The following is a 21770-nucleotide window of genomic DNA, read 5'->3' on the forward strand; positions in this document are numbered from 1 at the left end:
ATGCACGACCGTATGTCACTTTTTTACCGCTAAACAATAGAAAGAAGAGAGAGAATACAACAGAAAAAGGTAAGAGAGAGGAAAATAACAAGAGGAGAGAGAGGGGGAGAAGAAAGTAACAAGAGGAGGGAAACAGCAAGTAGGAACACCATGCTTTTGCTTGTCTGTTAAGGGTATGATTGGTTCAATTTTTCTAGGTTTTTGTTAGGAAGAAAGTAAAATCCGAACTAAATAGTTTAACTGTGAGCTGATTTTTGAAAAATTAAAAAACTAGTTTATGAAAAAATAAACTAAAAGCTGAGAAGCTGGTTGAGATAAGTTTTTCTAGTTTTTGTGTACTGATAAACTAAAAAATTATTATAAAAATCAATAACAAAAGTCATCGGTTAAAAGCCAGAAAAGTCAAACGTCAAAAGCCCCCATCCAACTAAACATATCTAAGGGCATGTTTGTTTGGGCTTCTAGTTTTGGATTTTTCTAAAAAGTTATATTTTTGGTTTGTCTAAAATGTTGATTTTGAAAATAGCCTGTTGACTTATACAACAAAATTTTGATTTCTCAACGCATACCTTCTTAGAAAAGTGTCAGCGAGCTCATCAATTTTAGTTTATTTTTTTAGAAGCGGACTTTTGACTTCTTCAAAAACTATTTCTTCATTACTTCGTTTATTCTGATTTATAACTCCTAGCAACATCAGAAATAGAACCTAAAATAAAAAACAAACAGGACCTAAGGTTTTCTTCTTTCTTTTCTGACCAATTCCTTGAGAAGACAGAATTTGTTCTTTAGGGGACAAGCAACAGCATCATCGTCCCTTCTCTCTCTCTAATCTGATTTATCTCTATAAAAAATTGCAACGATCAACTTTACCACCCCCTCTTCCTTTGATGATCCATGCTGCCTTTGCCTTTCTCCTTTGCCTCCTCTTTTCCCTTTATTCCCTTCCTAGCTGCTTGCTGCTAACAAACTGCTTTACATTGCTCCAGCCCCTGCATAGCTCAGATCATATACACCAGCAAGGCAAGAGCACGCCCATAGCAGCAGTGCAGCAGCGAGAGCACGCACGTAGACGTGCTGGAACTCGCGCCATGAGAGAGTTCTCGTACGAGGAGGTGGAGGCGGCGACGGGCGGATTCGCGGCCAAGAACCTCGTGGGGAAGGGCAGCCACGGGAGCGTGTACAGAGCCAGTCTGCGGGGAGGAGGGGGAGGCAGGCGCGTCGTCTTCGCCGTCAAGAGGCCGTCGCACGAGCAGGGGGAGGCCAAGCTCGCCAACGAGATCGCCGTGCTCTCCGCCGCGCCGCGCCACCCGGGCGTCGTCGGCCTCGTCGGTGTAGCGGCGCCGCAGCATCAGCCGCCGGCCGAAGAGGATGCAGGGTCGAAGAGGGTGTTGGTGCCGTCCCCACCGCTGCTCGTCATGGAGTACGTGCCCAACGGGTCGCTGCACGACCTTCTGCACCGGTCTCCGAGGCCGCCGCCGTGGCCGCGCCGCGTCGAGATCGCGCTCGACGTGGCGGGCGCCGTGCGCGCGCTGCACGCCGCGGTGCCGCGGGTCATACACCGGGACGTCAAGTCCGCCAACATCCTGCTCGGCCGCGACGGCCGCGCGCGCCTCGCCGACTTCAGCCTCGCCGTCAGGGTCGCCGCCCCTGACGGCAGAGAAGGCGCCCGTGACTCCAGTGACGAAGACGCGGGGCCGGCGCCGGCGGGCACGATCGGTTACCTCGACCCGTGCTACACGGAGCCCGGTCGCCTGGGCCCGGAGAGCGACGTGTTCAGCTTCGGCGTCGTGCTCCTGGAGCTCGTCAGCGGGCGCAAGGTAATGGACGTGAACTCGTGCCCGTCGTCCATCGTCGCCTGGGCCGAGCCGCTGATCGGCGCCGGCCGCGAGTGGGAGGTGTTCGACGCGAGGGTGGCCGCCCCTCCCACCGCGCGGGCGGAGCGCGCGGTCGCCAGGGTGCTCGCAGTGGCGGCGCGGTGCGTGTCGGGGAGCGTGGAGTGCCGGCCGGCCATGTCGGAGGTGGTGTCCGAGCTGCGCGGCGTCCTCGAGAGAGCCGGGTGGAGACGGGGCTACACCCGTAGGGTGGTCGAGAGAGCGTACAGGCGCGTCGTGTCGTGGGGGCAGCACGTAAGGAGGAGCAAGAGGGTGAGGGCGACCAAGATCGAGTGCACCGAGCACTCCGAGTGCAGCGGTGCTGCACCGGACCCCGAGGAGTCAAACAGCACGAGCGGCGCGCCCAAATAAGCTGACCGATCGAAAATCAAATGCTTCGAGAGTCGCCAGGGAAATCCTCAACTCCGCGGGGATTCTCAGAAATCCTGGGCCGCATTGAGCTCAACTGTCAAAAGTGTAGTCTTCTCCTAAGTGATGGTTGCCTTGGTCACGGATTTCAAATCCGTTTTACAATTTGTTTCGTTCATAGGTGAAAAGATTGAATTTTGTGAAATTTTATTGAAATTTCAGTTATTTTTTTTGTCCACTGCTATATGAGTCTCACATGTCAGTGAAAGAAAATTTTAAAAATTAGATATATCGCTCTCCTCCAAAATCCATAAAATTTAGTTGAAATTTTGACAAAATTTTAATCCTTGGTCTTGGCAGGATGTGTGCATTGAGCTATATAGTTCATTACCTAATCTCATTTCAGTAGGCTTTTAATTATCAATGCTTAGTATATATAAGTACAAGAATTAGCATTACCGTCAGAGCATTTATGAGACTAATCCATGACTGTTTTGTTCGGTATCTTTCAGCTCGTGCAATTTTTGTCAGTCTCGAGATATGGATGCCGTAATGGCGTATAGTTCATTCATGTTTGAAATTTTAGCTTCCTGATCTTGACTTCAACTGGTGACCATGCATTTCGTCGTCATTGCATGATTGTAGTCTAAAGCATCGATCCGACCAAAAATCTACTAGGAGAGTAGGAGTATAAACATGTGGAATGAGAATGTAGATGCCTAACTAGGGCAGGTTTAGGCAGCTGAAAAATTGGGCACGGGGAGCTCATGGAGTTCAGATAAAAATATAAAATCAGCCCTGGCTGGCATGAGGCCTACGACAGCTGCAGCGGTAGTAGACTAGTAGCAGCAGGCTTTTGCTTTAGCCATGAGATAGCCATTATGGGAGCTGCTGCTGAACTGCACTGCACGCATGCTGCATGCAGTGTGGAACTGCACTGCACGCTTTTGATCTGATTTACTTTGCTTTTATGCAAAAGCAGAGAAAAAGAAAGAAAGGTGTCTGAAGTTAATCTAGTCTGATGCACTGACAGCCCATAAAATGCTTGCTCATTGTGCGATCCTAATGGGTATCTGCTTTTGTTAATCTGTTTTGGTTTGCTTTTTGAATTTTTTTCTTTTATGGAGAGAAGGATAGATTGATACCACCCTTTTGCAAGGAGAGTTTCCTCCTATACTGCTTACTCTGTTTTAAATGCACTAACTATTTCAGATGCATGAAAATCAGGTATGATGATCTAAAATTCTTCAAAATTACTTGAGATAGGGGAATCTATTTAAAATATCCAAATCAAAATCAATTTCATTTTGTAATAAGGAAAATACAATGACTCAGTAAACTCAAATGAAGTTAAATTTACTTGTGGAGCTTTGTGGACATAGAGAATAAAGCCTCCCCCTGTTACTAGTAATTTAAGGATATTTTTAGGGAATTTAAAAGATATTTTGAAACCTTATATGCATCCAACTTTCTTTTTATGATAGTGAGTGCATTTTCACCAAATAGGCAAATATGCATCCACTACAGACTTGCCAAATATTTAGTAGAAAAATAAATGTTTCTTTGCATTCATCTCCTGCATATTCAAATTCATTAGAAATATTTTGAGAACTGAGTGATAGCTTGGTTGGTAGAGCCTTTAGTTAGGAGGCTGTGATACCTTTCTAAAGAATTTAGTACTCCCTTCTTAAACACAAAGTCATGGTCTTATCCCATGGTCGAGTTTTTTTAGAAGTATCTATCTTTCTTTCTTATTTTCTTAATGATTTGGAAAGAGAAGCCTTTCCTTGAACGTCTATCATACCTTGTTGAATATTCAAGTAGTCAAGCCACCTTCCTTTTGTTTATCCAACTTTGAACTAGTGGAAATCCCTGACCTTTGAAAAGTTGTTTGTTTTTGCAAAGAGAAAATTATCGACGGGCAGAGAAAAGATTCAGTCGAAGAGACAAAATCTCCATTGGACGAATTCCTTTGTTGAATAATTCCTGTTTTGAGATTTTGCCTCTTTAGAGCGGAAGACAAATCTACCAATTGTCGTCTTCCAGCATCTGCCCTCAGTAAACAGGAAGACTAATGTGGTTTCTTGCGTTGCCTTTCCTTTTCCAATTCAATACAGATGACCGGTTTGGGATAGGTAAAGTGCTCTACTAAATTGATCAAACAGAATAAAGTACTGAGACTTTAGAACAGGAAAGGAGAAAAAAAGCAAGAAAATCATGGATGAAGGGTAAAATCGTACTTTCATGCTATCATACAGTCATGAATCGTGAGATCTTCGGCCAACTTTTAGACTAAAACAGAAGCAGCGTTTTTTTTTTTCTCTTTAAAAAATTATTGTTCACCTAACAGAAGTCTACGGTGCCTAGGTCATTACTGGGAAAGCTAACAGCACAAGAAACCACCACATATTGTTGCGCCTGCATACCACCGCATTACTACAGCAAATTCATCATCTCAATTTGGAATGAGAACGCATCATTGTACCACGATGACACAATGTAACACAACGTAAAACAACCGCAAAGAAATCCAAACGAAATTACCAACATCCATGGGAAGAAAACAAACAACAAACACGCTCATTTACACACAGAACTAAGGCATAACCAATTGCTGTCAGTTTTCAACACTAAACTAGTTACTACCATCAGGAGAGAAACTAGTTTCAAAACGGCATCTCACTTGGCCATCATCACCTTCACAAACTCCTCATAATTGATCTGGCCATCGCCGTCCACGTCGGCTTCACGGACCATCTCATCCACCTCCTCGTCTGTCAGCTTCTCACCAAGGTTGGTCATGACATGGCGGAGCTCAGCTGCAGAGATGAAGCCATTCTGGTCCTTATCAAACACACGGAAGGCCTCCTTAAGCTCCTCTTCAGAGTCAGTGTCCTTCATCTTACGTGCCATCAGGTTGAGGAACTCAGGAAAGTCGATAGTTCCGTTGCCATCAGCATCCACCTCATTGATCATATCCTGAAGCTCAGCCTCAGTAGGGTTCTGGCCCAATGAGCGCATCACAGTTCCAAGTTCCTTGGTAGTGATGCAGCCTGTTACATGAGACAAACATTACTTAGTGCGATCTTGAATTACTTAAATAACTACTGCAAATGATAAGACTATTACAGCGAAAATATCTGAAAGACTGTTTAAACCATTTTCTGCCCCCCGGGGGGGGGGGGGAGGTGCACTTTAATCATGATACAGTGTTCACAGAAAAACCAATCATGCTATCAACTAATTCAGTCTCCTAAAAGTTCCAACCTGTTAGTCAAGGATGTTGGTATTCAACATTTGATCTGGGAAGAACTAACAACTATCTCAAAAAAAGAGGTGATCTGGGAGTTATTACAACTGATAGGCAAATAGCAAAACTTGCCATGCAGTTATTCTGTGTACATGCATCAGGCAGAAAAGGCACCACCAGACTACTGGTGCTACAGGATAACTTCTTCACAAACTGACAAACAGATATCGACAATATAAGCGTAAATGCTATAAATTTTCTTTATATGGCATTTTATATTAAATAATTTCATAGATAAAGAACACTTCTACAAGTAGGTAGCTAAGATGCACGGATACTTCTGAAAACTCACATATCAATATCCGATACCATATCGGATACTCCCATATACGTATCCGAGGCATATCGGAGATTTTTATCATGATGATCAAATAAATAAAATAATTCGGATACTTCTCTGATACCTCCTAACTAAAACTAAAACCCCTCCTCACCTCAGCCTCGCAGACCTGCCCCTCATACCTCCTACGCCCAGCTGCCCATATATCACCACCCGCACCTCCACCCGTCGCCGCCCCCACCTCCGCCCATCGCCGCCGGTTGCTGCCTCCATGCCGCCAGCCACCGCTCAGCCCCTAGCACAGGCGCCCCCGGCCGTCACCCCTCCTGTGAATCCGCCACCCCTCTGGTGAGTTAGTCCGCCGCCCCTCCTTCCCTTCTCCCTCCTGGTGAGTGATGCCGGGGGGGGGGGGATTCAAGTGCATCTTCTGCTGCCCTTGTGAAGCATTGGAACCTTATTATGCAATATTTATGGTCTGTTGAATTCTGCAACATATTTTGGCATGTGTTGGTGCTGCTGTCCTTGTGAATATGTGAATCTGTATTTTTCATTTTAAATATAATTATATATATATCGACGTATCCATGTATTGGTGTTTTTAGAAAAATGGTGTATCAAAGTATCGCCGTATCGCGTATCCATATTGCCATATCCGGGCAACACAGGTAGGAAGTGATATAACACTTGACAGAAAACAATTAACAAATTATATGTGCCATCCAATAGAACTTATGTAACAAATCAGTCCAACAGTAAAAGTCTAACTGCCTGTACAACATAGGAAAATACCAACCATTTTGGGGTTTCGTAAAAGTGAACATCATTTATACTCATTTAATCCTTGGAAACTAATTTCCATAGTGCTAATGCAAAGGGGAGTAGTGTCTTGGGGGCCATCAAAGCCATTCTTACATTATCTCTTTCTTTATCAAGATGAACAGAATTACTCGAGAAGAAAAAACAAGCACACATAGAACCTCAAATCAGAATTTCTATGAAGGCATTTCACTCACGGCCTAACTATTTGGATCACAACATGCCATTAACTTGATCAGTACTGATTCTTTAAAAAAAAAAAGCGTGAAAATGTATTATGGTGAAAACATATCAATAACTTATATGTATTACCCAAGACCAAAGCCTGAAAAGATATTCGAAAACCTGTTTTCATAGGGTTAGGATTCTGTAAATCAAACCACAATTGCAGTTTATTAACCACTTATTACATGATTTAAGAAGAATTGTGCCTCATCATACATTTGGATAGGAAAGCGAAATATATGCTTTCAATATCATTAGTGCAGATATTAAATATCCATAGCTACACAATTAAAGTTGCAGTGAATGTTTGACTATTCTTACTTCTCACGATTGCTACAATATAATATACTATACATGCTAATCAATATATAGAATATGAAGAAAAGTCAGCTTGTTTAATGCAATGCTAGATGAGTACCAGCACTCCTGAAATTTTGAAGCAACAGGAATGCCATATGGAACCACGTTTTTCCCCCATGGCCACATTAAGCTAACGGATACCACACTGAGCCATCACAGATGAAATGCACTGGACCAGATTCTATTGGGTGGTAAACCCAAGGAATCAGATTTCCTGAGGACTGGAGGCATTCTAGCATTGGTACATACTTTTGCTGCTATGTTAACAGTATATAGATTTGAAGCATTATACAAGATTGCAGAAAGGCAAAGTTATGAAATAAGAGAGAAAATTAATCCAACCAAAAACCGACTAGAGACTTGCCAATTCCCTGCAGGTTTTAGCTATCGACTAGGGTTCGGGATTGTCCAAGAAGACGAGAAGGTTAAGTGTTAACCCTGATCTAACCTAAATCCATTTCGAGCCTGATGCAAAAAGAAACATCCGAGTCCTTCCACCAAATGCCAGCAAACACATTTAACAAGCTAGTTGATAGTGCGATTATCAAATTGTTATGCATTTCCTATAAACTGTTAGGCATTTTTGAAGGTTCAGGGATTTCATTTTGCAGTTCTCAGCTAGGTTACTTTTTTCATAACCTAAATGCAACTTCAGTATGTTTCATGGAAGAGAAATGAAAAACAAAAACACAGGAAAAATCTATGTGAAGTAGCAACTTTATTTAACCACCAGAACCTTGGCCCTAGTTTGCCTAATTTCAACCTTTGGTGTGAAATCTAGGAATCTGCACCAAGCAACTACAAGCGTTTTTTTCCCATTCAGATGAACTACACTCTTTTGATGCAATTATTGTGCTCACTGCTTACATGAAAGTTCCCTTATCAGCTCCACTCATTCAGAATTAATATTCGATAAACAGCAAGATCAATAATTATTCCAACTACTGCGTGCACTCACCATATATCATCAACTCTTCACACAGGCACCATCCATGGCATATAGGAAAAATCATACGAACTCTAATGCCTTTTAAAGAAGTGAAAATAAACTTCAGGTCCATTACATATATTATCTTCACAGATAGAGTTGTCCTGCAAATCCATTCATAGATATCATTACTCTTACATCCATGCGCAACCAAAAGCCAGCGAGGCTGTTTGCTTCCAACCTCAAAACAGTGGATTGCAAGTTAACATTGACCAAATTTGGCACCCTCTTGGTTCATTCACAATATTGGTAAGGTCCTCATTCCATTGGCTTTTTAATTCATTTCCTTACCAACAGTTTCGCCACCAATTTGATGATAAAATTTTGGCATACAGTGCAAAGGTTTGTGTACGGAATGAACCGAACAGGCCCCCATAAACTCTAAAATGTTAGTTGCAGCCCTTTGCCTACAACCTGCCAAGGTGTCAATGCCTGTACAGCCTAACACTGTGTGATGTTGCATACAACTTACAAAACCCCAACAATTAGCTCCAACACTGCATTACTCTGTATCCCTAACCCCTACAAGACAACAACACATTTCATCTTTGCTGCCCTACGCCCGCATACTCAGTAGTGACTCCTGTCCACTACCAACCGTGCTCCCCACATCCCACAAAATAATGGGATTGCACCATGTTGCTCCCCTCACTACCCTTGAGCTGTGGCGACCACTACACCTATGCTACCCACAGCAGGTTGTACCACAGTTATCTAGTCATGACTAATTGCCGATTAGTTTACAAGTCGGCCTGGGTGCATGACTAAAAGCCCTCAGCTCGACTTAGAAGCCTAGTCGAGCATCAACAAGACTAGCGGCAGCTGGGCGTGCGACTGGTGGCAAAAGGGGTTTGCTTGGCTCATCTTTTCAACCCATTTTTCTTGCTAGAAGATGGACAGGCACATGCCACTGGGGATTGCAACCCTAAACCCACTGCCGCCCCCTTCCTGCCGCCATCACCGCCGCTGCAAGTTGCACCACATGAAGATGTTGAGGATGATTTTGGCAAGAGTCCAGCAAGTAGTATGATGATGGATTAGGTGGTGACTAATTTGAGGCGACTTTGAGTCAAAGTCGCCTCAAATTATGCATGTTGTCGGTGCCGACAATATTTGCCGACTCAAAGGACCTGGTGATTTGTCGTGTTGTGGCCTTATGGGGCATAATTAGCCGTTATCGTTAAGAACTCATTGTTTACTTATGTTAATTTGCTAGTAGCTTGGTAACTTCCTGTCCCAATGCTTATTTGCTTGTCGAATGGGACATTTTAAAAATTCTAAGTTCTTTACTTCTAATTCTATCTTTGCCTGTTGTTTTTGTTATGTACTTCTGATATGATCCATTATCTGGAATTTCTGTTGTCTACTCCAGACTAGTCGTGGACTAGTCAGTCGACTAGTTGACCAAGTCGACAAGTAGCCCCTACGGCGACTTGACTCGACTCGACTTGATGACTTGATAACTATGGGTGGTACATATATGTACATGATTCAATCCCTTCCTATTGATATCCATTCTCGGCTTTTGAAATAAGGGGAACTAGAGTGCTATCAGTTCGTTCACTGTAAGAAACTCCCACAGAGCATCCAAACGGCCATCCTAGAACCGGCCAATTGATCCGCGTAGATATTTCCGCCTGGGTGATACGGGCAACGGAGGAGTCCTCGTCAGGCACAGGGCGCAAACTACCTCCCCATTTGAGATCCTCCTCAAACAACTGCACAACTACCGCATCGTAACAGCGCCCACAAGAGCACAAAGATGCATGCGAGATCTACATCTACATATCGAGATTCCCCGAGACCGAGACCCCCAACCCTGCCCGGCGACCCACCTAGAGCAACAAACGCAGGTGGCGAACAGATCTCCCATCACGTCCACGGTTCACCCGCGGCTCTACCGCTGGCACAACACGAAGCCGCCCGGGGCTAGAGGGATCAAAGGATAGGAGAGGGAGCGGGAGCGGGCCGTACCATCTCCGTCCTTGTCGAAGAGGCTGAAGGCCTCCTTGAACTCGGCGATCTGGTCGTCGGTGAGCTGATCCGCCATGGCGAGCACCAACCAAGCCGATCTGGCGGAGGGGGCGAGGGAGACGGGCAGAGAGGCGAAGCGCGAATGGATGGAGGGCCCACGGCCGCGAGGGAGGAGAAAATTTATGGAAAACGCAGTGAGACCACTTTTGTGTAGCAGTCGCCCTCGCCTTTCCCGTGGTCTCGCGTCAGAACCTAGTAGTACGCGCAACACAAATACAAGTCTGGCCGCTACGCAACACAAACACAAGTCTCGCGTCACAATAGACCATAGTCGCCTTTGGGAGATATAGCCATCGGGATTGAATTTGTGGCGGTATATCCATTTCCTGGTTACGAAGTTGGCATTGGAGGGTGCAGGAATGAGATCCCATAGGTTGTTGGTAGAGAGAGCATGGAATTCGTCGAGCATTGTGGCACAAGGATTTTAATTTCGTTTTATAATTTTTTTCATTCATCAGTGAAAAGGTCAAAATTTTACTAAAATTTTGGTCATTTTTTGTTATTTGCTCTGTCGGTCCCACATGTCGGTGAAAGAAAATCCCAAAATTAGATATTTCGTTCCCCTCCGGAATTTTCGAAATTCGCAAAATTTCTTTGAAATTTTAATCCCTGTCACATCACTCCAATTAGGATAATTGAGTGCACTGCGATATGTTTTGGAAATGGGAGAGAGAGTTAGTTGTGCAGTGGTGAGAAGGTTAAAGATGGGTTTTGGTTTGCGTATGCCATTCTTACCGTAGATGATCATGGGATGGGATGGTTGTTTGTGGTAGAACCTGATGAGGACATCACTCCTTCGGATACATACAATGATCCTCCATTGAACTTTCAATGTCCAATCACAAGAGCTCGCGCACGACAATTAAATTTAGAGGTGAGCTCGTTCTTAAGCAACTCTTTATATAATTTTAAGAATAGATTGCTACCTAATGATTATATGTTGCTTAGGAATCATGAAGAGGACAAGGAGACACATAGAGGAAGGTTTGGAGGCGTGGAGGAGCAGCTAGGACGTCCAACAACAGCAGGAGGTCCAGTCCAACTCGAGTCCGAATCAGCCTCGACCTCCAGGACCAGCAAGCAGTAAAAAGGACGCCCAGGACGCATCCGGACTCCGTTTTCGACGATCCACATATGGTTGGAAAGATAATTTCATAAGGAAACCAATGGCGTTGGTTTGAGGTCCAAATTCCTTCTGAGTCAACGGGAAACGTCGAAACAAGTCAGCGTCCAGAATCTGTCCCGGTGCTGCGTCACCGTTTTTGGTCCGTTGGGCCGTGTATCGTCGTTGGGCCCATTAGGGGGGCGTGTCTAGGGGGTGTGACGACCCTTAGACCCTTATTATCAGCCGCCGCCGCTCTCGTTAGGGGGGGTTTTGCTTAGATTATTCTGTCAAGAACAGTTTCGCCGTTTCGTCGGTTTGTGAGACTCCAACTCGTGAGATTAATTATTCATCTGCAATTTGGTTGCATTCTTCCTTGTTCTTGCTTGTGTTCTTCGATTCGCAGGCAAGGACTTTAGCCTTCTTGGAGAGGTCAACCGTGCAACGCCGGTTGATAACCAGAGGAGACGTGGTGCTGCGATTGCGGGGTTTCGGATCGTGTTGTTCGGAAGCCGGATCGACTTGTGTCTCGTTTCCACCAAATCGAGAGTTACCAGAACCTTTCGGAAGATCGGGAACCCTTGTTCATACTAAGTGGTATCAGAGCTTCAGGTATACCGTCAGGTTCATATCTACCCTTAGTTTCGAGTGTTTTCGCCTTCGTTCCATAGTCCACTGCTATATCGTTTTTTTTCCTGTCCTACAACCCTTCCGCGCCTTTAGCTTTTGCATATTTCAGTTTCAGAGTCCGTCGTGTTGAGTTTGTGTCCTGGTCAAGGTCTTGTTGCTGGTTAGGTCGTGTTAGAGTCCAGTTCGTGTGTTTTCCCCCACCGTTTCCATCAAACCCTAGCCTCCGTCGCATATTTTCCCCACTTTCTTCCCGTTTTGTCCTCTAATTCGGAGTCGTTTCTCAAATCGGGCATAACTTTCGCGTACGAACTCCGTTTTCAGAAAAGTCACAGAGTTTTTCGCATCGAAACGGCGTTTCGGATCCGTTCGTCCCCACTACGTTGGGTTCGGCGAAATCAGAATTCCCAAATTCACCTTTGAAGTTTGAGTTTTCAATTTCCAAATATTTTTCTCATTTTCCGGCTGAACTTCAAAAAATTCTACAGGCCACGTCTTTCACTTGTTTAAGCTCAAATTTTCTGTGGTTCCCTCTTGTGTGCTCCTAAGTGAAAAAACAATATCAAAAAAATAAAAATAAAAAGTTGAATTTTCCCAAAAAAAACAACGACAGCCCAAAAAAATAGAAAACATAGAGGGGCAAAAGAGGAACAATATCTAGAGGAGCACATAGAGAAGGGCAAAGTGAGCTGTGTTAGCGTGTGCTGTTTAGTTCCTTGTTTCTGTTGCTCTTGCTATCCATCATACTTGTTTCTCCACCTTGTTTATCACACATACTTGGTACTTGCAACACTTTAGGCCAGCAACGAGAACAAGTACTTGGGACTATAATTCAGCATTACTATCTGTTTCTGATTTGTGTTCCACATATACATATTTGTTCTCTTTGTGTGCCTTCCAAGCTCCACAGATTCTTCTGGACAGCACTGGTTTGCATCCCTGCAATCGCTCGCACGCCTTCCAGGTATCCTTTGCTTTGCTGGTAAGAACCCTGGTAAGAGCTTGGTAAGGTGTCTACCTTTGCTGATCTTGATTGAGAGGCACCACTCCACCTTTGTAGTACGATTATTAGGGATAACCTTCACTGTTTGTTGTTGTGTTTGTTTCCACAATGTCAGTTGATGGAGATAAAACGCCAAAGGACTTCAAGGAGTATGTCAGCCAAGAGCAGCTACAAGCTGTTGTAGACAATGCTCAGAAGGAGATGAAGGAGACAGTCATCAAGGCTATCACTGAAGCGATAATTGAGATGAAACTCGCAAACGCGGTTGAGCGGGTGGACAAACGGTTATCCGAGCTCACCGACAGGGTAAATGCTTTGGAAAACCGTCCTGTGCACAACGAAGATGTGAATGGAAGCAACACCGGTGATGAGTTGTATGATGACGATGGTAATGTTGATCCAGCGGCGACATTGCAAAACAGATTACGGCGTCGTCTTCGCACTAACACCACAGGTATGGGTGGCGTTCCACATCACCACCACCATCGAGGTATGTATAATCGAGCTCCTGAAGATCCTTATGCTAAGGTTAAATTTACTATACCTTCTTTTTTGGGATATTATGATGCTGAGGGATATCTTGATTGGGAGATGACAGTAGAGCAAAAATTTAGTGCCCACCAAGTACCTGAACAACATAGAGTTAGACAAGCCACTAGTGAGTTTAAAGATTTTGCTATTATTTGGTGGATTGGTTTAGCTGCAGATGGTGCCACACCTCGTACATGGGAAGAGCTTAAGGTTGCTATGCGTGATAGATTTGTTCCCCCATCTTATCATAGAGACCTGCGTAAGAAATTGATGCGCTTAGAACAGGGAGATAAATCTGTGCAGGATTATTATGGTGAGCTTCAAAAGGGCTTGATGCGTTGTGGCATAGTAGAGGGAAACGAAGATTCTATTTGTCGATTTTATTCGGGTTTGAGACGTGAAATCCAGGATATTATTGATTATAAAGAATTTAACAATGTCAACCAGTTGTTTCAGTTTGCTATGCTTGCAGAGAAGGAGTTGCAGGGGCGTGAGCAGCAGGGCAAGTACAAGGCCAGCACCACATACACGCCGCGCACAGGACCATCCTTGGGGCTGTCCAAACCATCCACTTACAGGGCTCCCTCACCAGCGAGCAAGCAACAAGCAGCTACGGCACCAAATTCGGTCACTACACGACCTTCAGGCTCAGGTAAAAATTCTGTTTTGCAGGGACCTTCCAAGAGTGCTTCCTCTGTTGCATCAACGGGACGCACCTCTGGCATTCAGTGCCGTCGCTGCCATGGATTCGGTCATGTGCAGAAGGATTGCCCAAGTCAGCAGGCATACATTGCAACGGAAGATGGGTACATCAGCGCCTCTGACATTGAGGAAGAAGAAGAAGAAGAAGAACCAGTTGTTGAGGAGAGCAACGAAATCTTGGGCAGTGATGACACAACGACCTATAGGAGCATCATTGTGCAGCGGGCGCTCAGCACAAAGATACAACAACCAGAGAAGCTGCAACGCCATAACTTGTTCCAGATTTTCTTCGTCATCCAAAATCGGTGAGCACGTGTCATCATCGATGGAGGTAGTTGTAATAATTTGGTGAGTTCAGATTTGGTCAAGAAGCTTGGCTTGACCACACACCAACACCCCCATCCATATAACCTTCAGTGGTTTAATGATGCTGGAAAAGCTAAGGTAACACAAACTTGCAGAGTTTCTTTTTCCATTGGTTTCTATGCTGATTATGTTGACTGTGATGTGGTACCTATGGAAGCTTGCTCACTTTTATTGGGTCGACCTTGGGAATTTGATAATGATGCTATATACCATGGTAGAAGTAATACATATACTTTTATGCATAAAGGAAAGAAAATTACTTTGGTTCCTATGACCCCTGCTGAAATTGTACAAGCTGATAAAGAACGAGCTACTAATTTGTGTGATACTAAATCTGAAAATCAGCAAGTTGCTAATTCTCTTTACCCACCTAAAAAGGATAAGTCTGCACCTAGTTCTAAGGTAGAGGGCATAAAATTGAAGGGTGGTGTTATGCTTGCACTAAAAAGTGACCTTGCTGAAATTTCTAATAATGATATTTGCTATACCTTGGTTTGCAAACGAGTTTTGTATTCGCTTGATGATGTTATTAGTTCGATACCTCCTGCTGCCACTAACCTTTTGCAGGAGTATGAGGATGTTTTCCCAGCTGAGATACCCCCGGGACTGCCACCTATGAGAGGGATAGAGCATCAAATCGATTTAATCCCGGGAGTAACATTGCCAAATCGTGCTGCGTATCGAACCAATCCCGAGGAGACTAAGGAAATTCAGCGGCAAGTCCAAGAGCTTTTGGACCGCGGGTATGTACGTGAGAGCCTTAGTCCTTGTGCTGTTCCTGTGATTTTAGTTCCTAAGAAAGATGGTACTTGGCGTATGTGTGTTGATTGTAGAGCCATCAATAACATTACTATTCGATATCGCCATCCTATTCCTAGACTTGATGATATGCTTGATGAGTTGTGTAGCTCTGTAATTTTTACAAAGATCGACTTGCGTAGTGGTTACCACCAAATTAGAATGAAACTTGGAGATAAATGGAAAACAGCTTTCAAAACTAAATTCGGATTATATGAGTGGTTAGTAATGCCTTTTGGTTTAACTAATGCACCTAGCACTTTCATACGTTTGATGAATGAGGTTTTAAGAGCTTTTATTGGATGATTTGTGGTGGTTTACTTTGATGATATATTGATTTATAGCAAGTCTTTGGATGAACATATGGATCACTTACGTGCTGTTTTTAATGCTTTACGTGATGCACGTTTATTTGGTAACCTTGAGAAGTGCATCTTTTGCACGGATCGAGTCTCTTTTCTTGGCTATGTTATTACTCCACAGGGAATTGAGGTGGATGAGATGAAAATTGAAGCCATAAAGAGTTGGCCGGTGCCCCAAACCATCACACAGGTGAGAAGTTTTCTTGGACTTGCAGGTTTTTATCGTCGTTTCGTGAAGGATTTCAGCGCCATTGCTGCCCCGTTACACGAGTTGACAAAGAAAGGTGTGGTGTTCCATTGGGGTAAGGCACAAGAGGAGTCCTTTGACACTTTGAAGGACAAGCTTACGCACGCGCCATTGCTGCAACTTCCAAATTTTGGTAAGACCTTTGAGCTAGAATGTGATGCTAGTGGAGTTGGCATTGGAGGTGTTTTGATGCAAGAAGGTAAGCCCGTTGCATACTTTAGCGAAAAATTGCATGGCCCTGTTTTTAATTACTCTACGTATGATAAGGAATTGTATGCACTTGTACGTTCTTTAGAGACGTGGCGTCATTATTTGTGGCCTAAAGAATTTGTTATACATTCAGATCATGAATCGCTTAAGTATCTTCGTTCTCAAAATAATCTGAATCGTAGACATGCTAAGTGGGTTGAATTTATTGAATCTTTTCCTTATGTTATCAAACACAAGAAAGGGAAGGATAATATAATTGCTGATGCTTTGTCTAGACGATATGCTTTGTTGTCCCAACTTGATTATAGAATTTTTGGACTTGACTCAATAAAAGAACAATATGTGCTTGATCCTGATTTTAAAGATGTATTGCTGAACTGTAAAGAGGGACGTACATGGAACAAGTTTGTGATCAATGATGGATTTGTGTTTAAAGCTAACCGTCTATGCATTCCAGTTGGTTCCATTCGTCTTTTGTTGTTGCAGGAAGCACATGAAGGAGGATTGATGGGACATTTTGGTGCTAAGAAGACGGAGGATATGTTGGCCACACACTTCTTTTGGCCAAAGATGATGAGAGATGTTGAGCGGTTCGTGGCATGCTGTACCACATGTCAAAAGGCTAAGTCTCGCTTGAATCCACATGGTTTGTATATGCCTCTTCCTGTTCCTTCTATTCCTTGGGCAGATATTTTGATGGACTTTGTTTTGGGATTGCCTAGGACTAAGAGGGGGAGGGATATCATTTTTGTTGTTGGGGATCGTTTTTCTAAGATGGCACATTTTATACCTTGTCATAAAAGTGATGATGCCGTTTATATTGCTGACCTCTTTTTCAAAGAGATTGTTCGCTTGCATGGTATGCCTTCTACTATTGTTTCAGATCGCGACGCTAAATTTTTTAGTCACTTTTGGCGCACTCTATGAAATAAGTTGGGTACAAAACTATTATTTTCTACTACTTGCCACCCACAAACTGATGGCCAAACGGAGGTAGTGAACCGCACTTTGGGTACCATGTTGAGAGCTATTTTGAAGAAAAATTTGAAGATGTGGGAAGAATGTTTGCCCCACGTGGAGTTTGCTTATAATCGGGCAACACATTCTACCACCAAGGTAAGTCCTTTTCAGGTAGTGTATGGTTTTAACCCTCGCGCTCCTATTGATCTTTTGCCTTTACCTACCACTGAAAGAACACATAGTGATGCTAGTGCACGTGCTGATTTTATTCGTAAGTTGCATGAAACAACTAAAATAAATATCGAAAAGATGAATGAAAAGTATAGAATTGCTGGTAGTGAAGGTAGGAAAGAAGTCAAACTTGAACCGGGTGATTTAGTGTGGTTACATTTAAGAAAAGATAGGTTTCCAGAGCTGCGTAAGTCTAAATTAATGCCAAGAGCTGCTGGTCCTTATAAGATAATTGAGAAAATAAATGATAATGCATATAAACTTGAGTTGCCACCCGAGTTCGGGGTTAGTCCTTCTTTTAACATTGCAGATTTGAAACCTTACTTGGGAGCCGATGATGAGCTTGAGTCGAGGATGACTCCAATTCAAGAGGGGGAGGATGATGAGGACATCACTCCTTCGGATACATACAATGATCCTCCATTGAACTTTCAAGGTCCAATCACAAGAGCTCGCGCACGACAATTAAATTTAGAGGTGAGCTCGTTCCTAAGCAACTCTTTATATAATTTTGAGAATAGATTGCTACCTAATGATTATGTGTTGCTTAGGAATCATGGAGAGGACAAGGAGACACATAGAAGAAGGCTTGGAGGCGTGGAGGAGCAGCTGGGACGTCCAACAACAGCAGGAGGTCCAGTCCAACTCGAGTCCGAATCAGCCTCGACCTCCAGGACCAGCGAGCAGTAAAAAGGACGCCCAGGACGCATCCGGACTCCGTTTTCGACGATCCACATATGGTTGGAAAGATAATTTCATAAGGAAACCAATGGCGTTGGTTTGAGGTCCAAATTCCTTCTGAGTCAACGGGAAACGTCGAAACAAGTCAGCGTCCAGAATCTATCCCGGTGCTGCGTCACCGTTTTTGGTCCGTTGGGCCGTGTATCGTCGTTGGGCCCATTAGGGGGGCGTGTCCAGGGGGTGTGACGACCCTTAGACCCTTATTATCAGCCTCCGCCGCTCTCGTTAGGGGGGGGGTTTTGCTTAGATTATTCTGTCAAGAACAGTTTCGCCGTTTCGTCGGTTTGTGAGACCCCAACTCGTGAGATTAATCATTCATCTGCAATTTGGTTGCATTCTTCCTTGTTCTTACTTGTGTTCTTCGATTCGCAGGCAAGGACTTTAGCCTTCTTGGCGAGGTCAACCGTGCAACGCCGGTTGATAACCAGAGGAGACGTGGTGCTGCGATTGCGGGGTTTCGGATCGTGTTGTTCGGAAGCCGGATCGACTTGTGTCTCGTTTCCACCAAATCGAGAGTTACCAGAACCTTTCGGAAGATTAGGAACCCTTGTTCATACTAGAACCGGAGGCAGCGCGCACGAGATCAGGGGATGTTGTTTGTGGGTGGTGTGCACATGCGTTGTTGAAGGCTGGGCTTGGGGTGGTTGGTGGAGCGGCATGCACAAAAATGCCTGTCGCAGGAGCTGGTGTCGTGCTCGGCACAGTTTCAGCGGGTGGCCGTGAGTAGGGGATCAAACTCTGGATCATCGAGGAAGGTGGACATGGAGCGTGGAGGAGCAGTACATGTTGCGTATGAGAAACACTCTTCATTGAACACCACGTGCTGAGAGAGAATGACACGGTTTATTGTATTTTTTCAGACAGTGATAACCCTTGTAATTTGTGGGTAGTCGAGAAAAATTAATGTATTCGGTGGAGCTAGGTGCTAGTTCGTGACATATTGCAATGTCATGGATGTAAGGTTGGGGAAACATAGCGAAATAAAAAGTCTCATGAGGTTTTTTTAAGAGTTTTTGGGTATTCGGTTCAGAATGTGTGTAGCAGTGTGGAGGGCTTCAGCCCATAATGGAGGTGGGAGAGAGGCTTGGAACAGTAAGGTACAAACAACATTTTTGGTCGTGTGCATAATGTGTTCTGCTTTCTGTTTTGTGATGAAGTATGGGGGGCAGGAGAAGCGAAAATGAGTGCCAAGGGCAAGAAAGTACGAGCGGTGTCATTAGCAAATTTGTGACTATTGTCACATTGGATAAACTATATGTGTGTATTAAAGTGGGTAGAAAAATAGGCATGGAAGTGTTTGAGAGTAGGAAACATGTCAAACTTTAACTTGAGAGGGAAAGTCGACAAGAAGTGTGTGTAGTCATCCAAACACACGAGATAGTATTTGACACTAGATGCTAAGCAAAGATGAGGTCCACATATCACAGCGAATTATTTCAGATGTCTTGCATGTTCTTGACAAAGAAGGAAAAAAAGGAGGCGAACATGCTTCCTGAGTTGACATGCTTGACATGTTGCAATGTCATGTTTATTACAAGAGATGGCATGTGAATTTGCTAAAGTGGAGAGAGCTTAGTTGCCGAGGTGACTAGTCGATGATGCCAGAGTGATGAGGAGGGTGCCGGTGCAGCGAGGGTGCATGGTGCAAATGTTGTGGACAACAAAAGTGGGTAAAGGTCGTCAGAGTTATTGCAGTGTAGCATCACGATTTTGGTGCAAAGATCCTTGGTAGACAAACCGAACAGATCAACTTCCACAGAAACAAGATTGTCCATCGTAAATTTACGATCTGAGACAAGATTTGTAATGAGGCTTGGGGATAGTAAGACATTTTGTAGTTGTAGTTGACAAGAGGGGGTGGGGAGAAAGATGTTTTTAGAGCCTATAATGGGAAGCTGGGGGTAGAGAGGGAGATGACAGGTTACCGGGGTCATTGGTGTGGTGTGACGATGTACTGGAATCCATGTACTAGGTGCTGCCTGATGCTTGCATGGACATGGCGTTGAGCGACTGGATCAGGGGTGCATCCTCCCATGAAGTGGTTGAGGGCGTCATGCTTGGAGGAGGGGCATCATGTCCTAAAAATGATGCGTCTTGGGGCATGAACTAAATGCTAGGTTTCAGGTAGGCCTGATGAGGTGCGCGCCTGAGGATACCGGGGTTGCAAAGAGAAGCACAGGCCACCATGCGCTGCCAACGAAATTTGAATCGTGTCACTCTAGAGATTGATCCAGAAACCAGCACGGCTCGATGGAGGAGCGGTATTGTTGCCGGAGTTGTAGTTGTTGTTGCCCTTATTCTTGATGCGCTTGTACTTGTGCTTGCCTTTGCCCGACATGAATCTGGATGGCACATAGGGTGGTTTGGCAGAAGATCCGACGATGAGAGTTGTTGCTGGGGCTGGTTTGCTGATCTTCAAATCAACCTCATGGGTGAGCAAGGACCGAGCCTTGAGGAAGAACGGCATAGGTGTCTTAGTCTTGATAATGGAGGCCATGTGCCTAAAATTTTCATTGAGTCCTCGAAGCAAGGTGAGAACGAGGGTGTCGGAGGAGACAGGCTGACCGATGTCCCCAAGGGCATCAGCAAAGGACTTGATGCGCTGGGAGTAAGCGAGAATCATCATGCCACCCTGTGCCAAGTTGTGGAAGTCGGCCTCCAAGAAAAGTGCACACAACACCTTGTTGTCGTTAAATAGGCCCTCGAGGTCGCCCCAAATAGTGTTGGTGCTCGCTCCAGGCTTGAGGATGATGGACAAGATTTCTTCAGAGATGGAAGCTTAGAAGAGGGAGCACATGACGTAGTTGACCTTCTGCTAGGTGACATTGGGAGGGTCGGGCATTGCCTTGTCGTTGATGTGACGCGATGCACCAAACTTTCCCACAAGCGTGAGAAAGAGCTTGCGCCAACAGGTGTAGTTTGGAGGGTACATCTCCAAGGCGAAGGGGTTGTGCGTGCGCACATTGATAGTAGAGAGATCACAAGTGGGATTAGCAGGCTAAGGATGTGGGATGGCAGCAACGATGGCAGCGGCCAGGGGCAGTTCGTCGTTGACTAGGGGAGAGTGTGTGGATGAGGCACAATCGGTGGTTTAGGCAGATACCATGAAAGAAGAAATGTTTGGGAGAATTTATGCACAGTATTCTCATTGATTTTTGCGTGCATATATACATAGAGATCATACAAATCAATCATATAGTTAATCCTATAATCAATCCTAATTAGTCCTGCCGTTACCATGCATCAATCCTGATCAATCCTAATTAATCCTGCCGTCACCATGCATGGCCGAGAGTAACAACCGTGGTTGTCGCAGGTGCTGGACAGGTATAATATGTATCTAGCTACGAAACCTGGTATTCTGTTGCCAGGCCAGACAGCTGAGTCGCGTTCGTTTTGCAAAGAGGCATCCCCACAAAAGATGCCGATCACGTGTGCACCGTTCCATCTGAACCCGCCGGGATCCTGACAACGCTAATCACGCTAATCTCAGTACACCTGGCGATTCGGGTTCCTGATCATGCATGCTGCCGCCGTTCCATCTCAGTACGTCGCACGATCATGTGCTCCATATGTTCCATCTGAGGCGCCGGATCCTGAACATGCAGTCGGGTTCCTAATCACGCCGCCAGGATCC

General features: G+C 44.6%; 2 protein-coding genes across 2 annotated transcripts; one reads left to right on the plus strand and one right to left on the minus strand.

Moving 5' to 3' along the window:
* Positions 1-799: 799 nt before the first annotated feature.
* On the plus strand, positions 800-2465 carry LOC133887707 (serine/threonine-protein kinase-like protein At5g23170). Its single transcript, XM_062327680.1, has one exon. It carries the CDS (start codon positions 888-890, stop codon positions 2241-2243), a length of 1356 nt encoding a protein of 451 aa, XP_062183664.1. The 5' UTR covers positions 800-887; the 3' UTR covers positions 2244-2465.
* Positions 2466-4673: 2208 nt separating this feature from the next.
* LOC133909703 (calmodulin-1-like) lies at positions 4674-10428 on the minus strand. The gene is made up of 2 exons (XM_062352257.1): positions 10194-10428; positions 4674-5293 (listed from the first exon to the last, which is right to left on the minus strand). Exons 1-2 carry the CDS (start codon positions 10267-10269, stop codon positions 4920-4922), a joined length of 450 nt encoding a protein of 149 aa, XP_062208241.1. The 5' UTR covers positions 10270-10428; the 3' UTR covers positions 4674-4919.
* Positions 10429-21770: the final 11342 nt, after the last annotated feature.

Source organism: Phragmites australis, chromosome 1, assembly GCF_958298935.1.
Source record: "Phragmites australis chromosome 1, lpPhrAust1.1, whole genome shotgun sequence".
In the NCBI taxonomy this organism is placed as follows: Eukaryota; Viridiplantae; Streptophyta; class Magnoliopsida; order Poales; family Poaceae; genus Phragmites; species Phragmites australis.

Bases quoted from the DNA above. Each gene is read 5' to 3' on its own strand.
- LOC133887707 (XM_062327680.1), top strand. From the start codon at position 888: ATGATCCATGCTGCCTTTGCCTTTCTCCTTTGCCTCCTCTTTTCCCTT.
- LOC133909703 (XM_062352257.1), bottom strand. From the start codon at position 10,269: ATGGCGGATCAGCTCACCGACGACCAGATCGCCGAGTTCAAGGAGGCC. The intron at 5,294-10,193 runs GTACGGCCCGCT...CTCATGTAACAG, and splicing joins CTTCGACAAGGACGGAGATG to GCTGCATCACTACCAAGGAA.